At 42.3% G+C, this 8,673-nt stretch overlaps 1 protein-coding gene across 1 annotated transcript in view; it reads right to left on the minus strand.

Annotated features, from left to right (window-relative positions):
• LOC144803416 (uncharacterized) overlaps positions 1-2,834 on the minus strand; it is a 148,766-nt gene extending 145,932 nt beyond the window's left edge. Inside the window, exon 1 of the mRNA XM_078671865.1 lies at positions 1,071-2,834. Coding sequence (XP_078527991.1) covers positions 1,071-2,707 — 1,637 coding nt within the window. The 5' untranslated portion in view covers positions 2,708-2,834. The remainder of the gene's footprint in view (positions 1-1,070) is intronic.
• Positions 2,835-8,673: the final 5,839 nt, after the last annotated feature.

The raw sequence follows: 8,673 nt of genomic DNA on the forward strand, positions 1-8,673 counted from the left end.
TATACTTCCATGTGTGATAATACTGCAGTAGGGCAAAAGATATCTGCGCTGAAAACAATAGGAGAGGCAGAACATCCGCACATAGCTTTGGAGTAGCATTTTATTAAACTTTAGTAGTATTATTGTAGTACCAGTAAACGTAGAATAAAATGGAATTTGTGAATTGGCCTGAATATTTATGAAAGCTGAAGGAACTTTCATGAGCAGACGGAAAGCATTTGCAGCAATAAGAAAATAGAAAGAGGTCGCTCAAGTGAATCTTTATAATACTATGCTGTGCACCCTCGGAATAGAAGTGTTTAGGACTATTTAGGATGGGGCCAAGAATGGTTAGCATATGGTTGGCCATGTCTTCAGTGGCACAAAAACTAGATATTGATGTGGTGGAATGTTGCCGAGATGAACTATCAGTCCTTCCTTCACCTTTAGTTTTTCTCAATCATCAGCCCGAAGTGGCACAGGCATGAACAGACTTTGGTCCCATAGAGACCTACGACATACAGACTCCTGCCCCGCTCCCTGGTGAGGTACATTAAGGCTGGAAACAGTTTGAGATTACTTGCATCATAGGGGCGTGGCCTGAAAGTTTAGGATCAACTGGAACTCGTGGGTCAGAGACATGGCTTATTAACATACAGGGAGCAAAACACACTGAATGGAAGGAGGCCACAAATAGTTACCAAGAAATTAGATTAATTCAGGCATTTCCATCCTTTGCTCTGTGCTTTTCTCAGTACACAGTTTGTAGTACAATCAGTGGATTGATGTCTTCGTGGCTGTTTCATGTTAAGGTTTGGGATGCCGATACTTCCTCCCCAGGGTTGATTGTGAGCACCTTTTATTCTCCCACATTGTCTCTCTCATGTAGAGACGTTGCATTTACAACTGAAGTGTTTGTCACTTTGAGAACACTGATAATATTTTTTCAGGTTGTGGCTTCTCTCCTGTTGTATCAAACGGAATCATTTACTGAAGCGTTCCTGGCATGATAACGTATTTGCCCTGTGTGCGTTCTCTCATGTTCAACAAGTTCAAATTTCTGACTGAAGCTTGTCCAGAATTCAGATCACTGCCCAGTATGAGTTCTCTCATGGTTAGTGAGACTAGCTTTAAGACTGAAACCTTTCTGGCATTCAGAGCACTGATAACGTTTTTCACCAGTGTGGGTCATCTTGTGTCGAATGACACTGGCCTTACTATTGAAGCTTTTTGGGCACTCTGAGCATTGATAAGGTTTGTACCCAGTGTGTGTTCTCATATGTTGACTGAGATTGTCTTTCTGACTGAAGCTTTTCTGGCATTCAGTGCACTGATAAGGTTTTAGCCCAGTGTGTGTTCTCTTATGTCGAGTGAGATTATCTCTCTGACTGAAGCTTTTCTGGCATTCAGTGCATTGATAGGGTTTTAGCCCAGTGTGTGTATGCTCATGTTGAGTGAGACAGATTTTCCGTCTGAAGCTTTTTTGGCACTCAGAACACTGAAAAGGTTTTTGACCTGTGTGTATAAGCTCATGTTGAGTAAGACGGGTTTTCAGCCTGAACCTTTTATGGCATTCAGAGCACTGATATGGTTTTAGCCCAGTGTGGATTCTCTCATGCCATGTTAAAAGCCATTTGTGCTTGAAGGATTTTAGGCATTCAGAGCAGTGATAAGGTTTCTGGCCAGTGTGGGATCTCTCATGTACAGTGAGGCTCCCTTTATCGCTGAAACGTTTTTGGCATTCAGCGCACTGATATGGTTTTATCCCAGTGTGAGTTCTCTCATGATGAGTGAGACCAGATTTCTGACTGAAGCTTTTCCAGCATTCAGAACACTGATAAGGTTTCAGCCCAGTGTGAGTTCTCTCATGTTTAGTGAGACTTTGTTTCAGTCTGAAATGTTTCTGGCATTCAGAGCACTGAAACGGTTTGTGCCCAGTATGGACTGTTTCATGCTGAGTTAAACTGGCTTTCTCACGGAAGCTTTTTTTGCACTCAAAGCACTGATATGGTTTTAGCCCAGTGTGAGTTCTCTCATGATGAGCAAGACCAGATCTCTGCCTGAAGCTTCTCCAGCATTCAGAGCACTGATAAGGTTTCAGCCCAGTGTGAGTGCTCTCATGTTTAGTGAGACTTAATTTTGAACTGAAGCTTTTATGACATTCAGAACACTGATAGGGTTTCTCCCCGGTATGAGTTCTCTCATGTTGAATTAATTTGGCTCTCTCACTAAAGCTTTTCTTGCATTCATTGCATTGATAAGGTTTTTCTCCGGTGTGACTTTTCAAATGTAAAATGAGAGAAGTTTGGTGACGGAAGTCTTTCTGGCATTCAGAGCACTGATAAGGTTTTTGTCCAGTGTGGATTCTCTTGTGTCGAGTAAGACTGGCTTTATGACTGAAGTTTTTTTGACACTCAGGGCACTGATATGGTTTTTGTCCAGAGTGGGTTCTCACATGTCTAGTGAGACTAGATTTCTGATTGAACTTTTTTTGGCACTCAGAACATTGATAAGGTTTGTGCCCAGTGTGGATTCTCACATGTTGAATGAGATAGCTGTTGTGACTAAAGTATTTATGGCATTCAGGACACTGAAAAGGTTTTTGCCTCATGTGGGTTCTCTCGTGTTTAGTGAGGTGGGACTGATAACTACAGCTGTTCTCACAATCATTACAGTTATTCAAGGTGTTTGTATCCACAAGTTGGGTTCGTTCCTGGATACAGGCCATGTTAGGACTGAATCTAATAGAGGAGTCTTTACTCGTTTATGTTACACACAACATTAACTTCTAGAATACACTGCAGATGGTCTTCTTAACATTTGTATTTAACTAATTATAGATTTTATTTGGAGATCAATGTTCCTATCTTTAGAGGCAGCCTGTTTAACTTGTCTTATAACTTTCACTGAGGAGCCCCTTATTTTTTATTAAGATGCCCCTCATAGAGTCATTTCCTGCAAGTTATGGCCACATTAGTTACCTCAAGTAAAATTAAGCTCACTATGACTGCAGTTTCATTTAGGAGTTTTAAAAGCACTGATACGGTCTTTGGGTTTACTACTTACGTGTTATGACAGAGGATTAAAACATGCCAGTGTGAGTTTATGAATTATCAATAGCACAATACTGGCCTTTTTTAAGCTTCCTATTTCAGTGAGGCCCCAAAAGGTACACAATAAACTTTGGAGGTCTGACACACTTGGAAATAACTTAGATCAACCCAAAAGACAGAGGTGGTAAGGAAAACATATTTACGTTGGAAATGTTAATGCAGCATCTTTGCTGTAATGACACCTGAGTAAGAGCATTTACAATTACTTTCTTTAAACAATGCTTGTTCTTTTAAATTCATGTATGAATTAGGTTTCGTTGGAGAGGACTTTGGGTCTCCAAAGCATTCCTCATAAACCATCAGACAGAATTTGCAACACTTATTTTTCTCGAGTACACAGCATGGGTATCAATTGTCGCCAATGTTCTTTGTACCATCAATCTTGAAATGTTCCCTTCAAGTGAAAATATTCTTACAATTAGTAGTTGCAGTAGATTTTCAATTTACTTGCACGTACAAAAAATATTTTAAAGGTTATTCAAAACCAAAAATTTACACTTGGTAAATGTTTCTGGTCATTGTACTTTAAGGATTTGACAAAAAATTATGAAGGTAAGAAAGTTGAGAAATCACTTTCACATTCAGAGGGTTCTTCCACCCCACATTCCTCACCATTACTGGCACATAGAATTGGTTTCTTCTTTAGAGATCTAGAATGTTTCTACTTTCTTCAAAATAATCCTTTTTGGCGTTTTTCAATAAATTGCAACGTTTCTCTTTCTGTTCGTGCTTCAGTAACCTGTGGAAATAGAGTTAGAAATTGTAAATGACTCCTCAGCCCATCCAAGATGGCGCAGAACAAAAAAGCAACCAACACATGGGAGACGCGCCTGGGCAGGCAATTAAATGAAACGGAGCGAGCGATAATGTGGAGCTCAGCGACAACAAACAAAATCACCCCACAACTAGCGCAAACAAAATACTGGCTGCTCCACAACGCATACTGGACGCCATCCAAACTCCACAAGGTCGGCATAGCAGACTCAGACAAATGCTGGAACTGTCTGAAAGAGGAAGGGACCCTCGAACACCTTATCTTCACCTGCGTGAAAGTCAGGAAGTTCTGGGCACAAATCAACACTTTCCTGAACGATATGCTCAAAACACACCTGGAGATCAGCTTCGTCAGCCTGGCGACTGAGCACCTGACAGCGAACCTAAAAAGTAAAGAAGAGAGAGAACTCCTAGACCTACTTCTCACAGCAGCCCTCAAAATGATCCTAACGAACTGGAAAAACACAGCCAAAGCTAGCTTTAAAACATGGATCAACTGGATTACCTTTCTGAGGGGAGCCGACAACATTACAGGCACCTTCTCGAAAGAACACAAAGCCAAGCTGCACATGTGGGACCCGCTCGACGAGCTCCTGAGGACGACCCAATAAAGGACAATCAAGGACAACTATATGCGTACCCCCCCCCCTTCTTTCTTCTTTTCTCTTTTCTTCTCCAGTGGAGGGAGAACAATAGATATGACCGCCATCTGTGTACCTATATCTGTATATATATATTTTTGTACGACCTTCTTTTGTATACCAATAAAAATTTCTAAATAAAAAAAAAAGAAATTGTAAATGACCAAAAGAAATAACATTTTTGACCTAATTATCTGCAGAAAGAAAGCTTTTACAGAAACAACATAGAAAATCGGTTTGAGTTGCATTTCTGATAGAGGTGTAACAGCTCTTGGATACTGTGTAGATCGGAGCTTGATACCACTGGAACTCCAGGTTGTGAGAGCAAATTAGTGAATACTGAAGAAAGAAACAAAACTTTGACATACATTGAGGCACAGATTCTCAAGAGCAGCCGACACCATCAATTTACTTTTTCTGTGACAACGGCTAGCATCACAGTAAGGTAATAGTAACACCTTTAATGAATTATCAGATGTTGTCTACTCCCCTTCCCACTTAGAGGTCTTGTAAACACTGCTTTAAATGCGCAGTGACTGAGGCTGTGTCAACTTAGCGTAGTTGAATTCACCATTTCAAATTATGGGTGAAGATAAGGACTTACCTGGTGGCACAGAACGCGGCACACTCCTCCGACAGGATCCGGACACTGCAACACCAGAAAGAGAAAAAAAAAAACATCACAATGGTAAAGGAAACCAAATAGGGATAAGAAAAGACAAATACTAAAGAAAAAGAGGAATCCGAAAAGAGAGCCTATCCTCCAGTCTTCTTCAAAGTGACCCAGTGTTGCCCTGGAAGGGGCAAACAGGAGAGGATAGGGCAGGATGGGAGGACACAGAGAGGTGGAAATCAGACCCAGAGAGGAAGGACGTGAAGGAACAAACCGAGGGGAGGATAGTATATTGTGGTGTAGAGGAGGAGACAAATGCGCCAACAGTCAAGGGGCTGCTGGAGAACATGGGAGGCACGTCTGCTCATGGCCCAGTGCCTTCCGACCCGAGAAGGGACCATACCTGCTCTGGGACCCCACTATATCACATTCCTTGAGGAATGTGGCTGCATTATGTGGGTGCCAGGGTTAGCAGGAACTAAAAGAAATCGAAGGGCGAGGTTTGCAGGAACATGGGGAGGCAGGACGCTGCTACAAAACCCTGCTTGGTGACGCGCTTTGCCAGATAAACCTTAGAATTCATCAGAGCCCTAAAGTAAGAGTCAGCAAGAAGAAAACATCACACAATTTATGAAACTTTAGATAATTAACCTAACCCTGGAGTATACTTGCATTTGTAACTAAACACACTAAAAGCAAATAAGGAAGAGGACTACATAAATGTCACCTATTTGTTACATTCTATTTCATTTTTTTATGATCACAAGCAACATAGTTAGGGAATTGTCTGGAGATGGGGTCAAATTCCGTAAGCTGAAGAGATTTTTTTTTTAAAACAGAGAGAGACAAAGAGAGAGAGCGAGAGAGAGAGAAGAAATAGTACAAAAGGACTGAGGGTTTTTAGTAAAGTTTACCTGACTTTTTTTTGTTGCTACAAGGGTGGCAGCGGCATTGCGTGGTCTGTCCCAGAGTTCCTTGAAAGGAAGTAAAGAGATGCTTGAACCAAGAGCTTATTTGCATCAAACATGAATCACAGTTCATCATATCTTCCAAACAATAGTCCTTAACATACAAAACAAGTTCTCTGCACAACCATTGTAAAGTACCTTTGGTTTATGAATAAATAGATTTTCTTAAAAGCATTTTATTCTCCTGGGATCTACGACCAAATACATAACACACAACTTCCTGCAAATCCACACCTTGCGCTACTAGTCCACAAAAAGAACCATGATCCCTTGCTGAAAAAGGTGCGAGTGAACAGACAGCACACCCACAGGCTGAACAAGTTCTGAGTTAACAGACAGCGCACGCACAGGCTGAAACAGGTCTGAGTGAACATACAGTACACCCACAGGCTGAACAAGTTGAGAGAACATATTGCACACCCACAGGCTGAACAAGGTCTGAAAGAACATACCGCACACCCACAGGCTGAACAAGATCCGAGAGAACATACAGCACACCCACCCTGAACAAGGTCTGAGAGAACATACAGTGCACCCACATGCTGAACAAGGTCTGAGCGAACATACAGTGCACCCACAGGCTGAACAAGATCCGAGAGAACATACAGCATGCCCACCCTGAACAAGGACTGAGAGAACATACAGTGCACCCACATGCTGAACAAGGTCTGAGCGAACATACAGTGCAACCACAGTCCGAACAAGGGCCGAGTGAGCATACAGCGCACCCACAGGATCAGGGAGCAGACCATAACAGCCCAGCCCACTTCTTTATAAACGCCAAATTTCCAATTACAGCCGATGAAACATGCAAACTAAATCAATCTGGGAGATAAACCGCATGTTAAAGTCCTTGTACATAATTCTGCCCACACTCCATAAATCTGTGAACAACTCTTGGATTTACAGAAACCATGCTCTGCGAGCAACAGCAGTTCAAGTTCAAGCTGATGCAGCTTGCAAATGAAGGCTGAGAAGTGGAGCAACAAGACATCAATGTAAATCTATTTTCAATTCTTAAAGGGAACCAGGAGTAGAAAGGAGGCAAACCACCACAAAGGGCACTGAAGACAGGTGGAGGCAGCATAGGACATGTCACCTATAACATTTCAGTCAAATGGCTGGTTGGAGATGATGGGGTCAGCAAGCCAGATGAAGGACATTCGAGATGGCAGGACCTGAAGGCACTCCATTGGGATGGGAACTAGGTGGCCCGTGAGCAAGTAAAAAAGATGCTGATTGAATGAAGATGTGCAATTAATGACCATTACCCAGGAAGGGAAAGGAATGAATTAATGCCTTGTATGATGGTGATCACCCATTCCATGGCCGGCAGCAGTGAATGGAGGGCATCACTGCTTCCCAGCACAGGGCCAGGCAGCTATATAAGGGGACGGAGATGCTGTATAAGGGCACACTATTCATGCCAATATGGATGAATGTTTATATATATGGTATTACTATATCACAAAGCCAGCCAAAAGGCAATGGAGCACTGTACATGGTCAAAGACTTGCATAAAGTGAACAAGTGATAGGAGAGGTAGCTGGTTTGTGGACGGTTAATGCGCTTGTGATATAGGGTTCTTTAAAGAGGTGCATCTTTACCTCTGTCACAAATTGGAGCAGCTTTGGGGTGGCGGTCCTGATGGATACGGGGATGTTGTTCAAATGTGGATTGCTCACCTCTCATCCTTTGGAGCCTCTAATGAGGGGGCATAGATGAACTCATTGAAACCAATGGAGATGAAACATATTTTTTAAAGGAGAGAAGTAAGTTTGGTGGGTGATCTTATTGATGTGGGAGTTGTGTGTTGAGGTCCGGAGAGGCTAATGGGGTAGATTAGAGCACTCTAGGGCAGTCATGTGGGATCAGAGATCAGGAGTCTTCTGGCTTATCGATGCCTGAAATAAAGGAATGTACCTGAGTGCATTGCTTCTCTGCAGCCGCAGCACCGATGGGATTGCATCCCATGGAGTTACTAGCAGGAAGTGTTTAGTATTCCACCAGCAGGTGTTATATTCCAGAGTTAAACCCATGTAATGAATCAGCTTATTTCTTACATTTCCATCACAAATACCATTTCCAGCTGTGACCTTTTGCACACATTTGCACGCACTACAATGTTGGATTAGTTTCTCTGAAACTAAAATTGTTTTTACATCTAGCTTCGCACAACATTATCACAACGCCCTGAACATCATGTACATGATCTTGTTTCGCACTATGAACAAATGACATCACTATCTTCATCCACGGGGCGACAGGGTTATCAACATATCCAGGACATCACTAATCTATGTGCACATCACAAGGCTGCTTTCTATTATAAAAGACATCTCATGAGGGGGGTCCAGTTCTTGACCAAGACTGGGACCGTCACTCTATCCCATCAGGTAATGGGGTTGGATCGTCCCTTGGGGGGATTCTTGGCTCTACACATACACACACTCTAGGTACACTTAGAGTAGGGTTCGCATAGCAGAGGTACACTAAATTACTGCCTTGTTTATATGCCTGCATACATACATTGTTTAGCACCATGGTAGAACTATATCTACTCTTTATGCTTTTGGTGCTTGTAA

Source organism: Lissotriton helveticus, chromosome 1_2 (genome assembly GCF_964261635.1).
Source record: "Lissotriton helveticus chromosome 1_2, aLisHel1.1, whole genome shotgun sequence".
Lineage (NCBI taxonomy): Eukaryota > Metazoa > Chordata > Amphibia > Caudata > Salamandridae > Lissotriton > Lissotriton helveticus.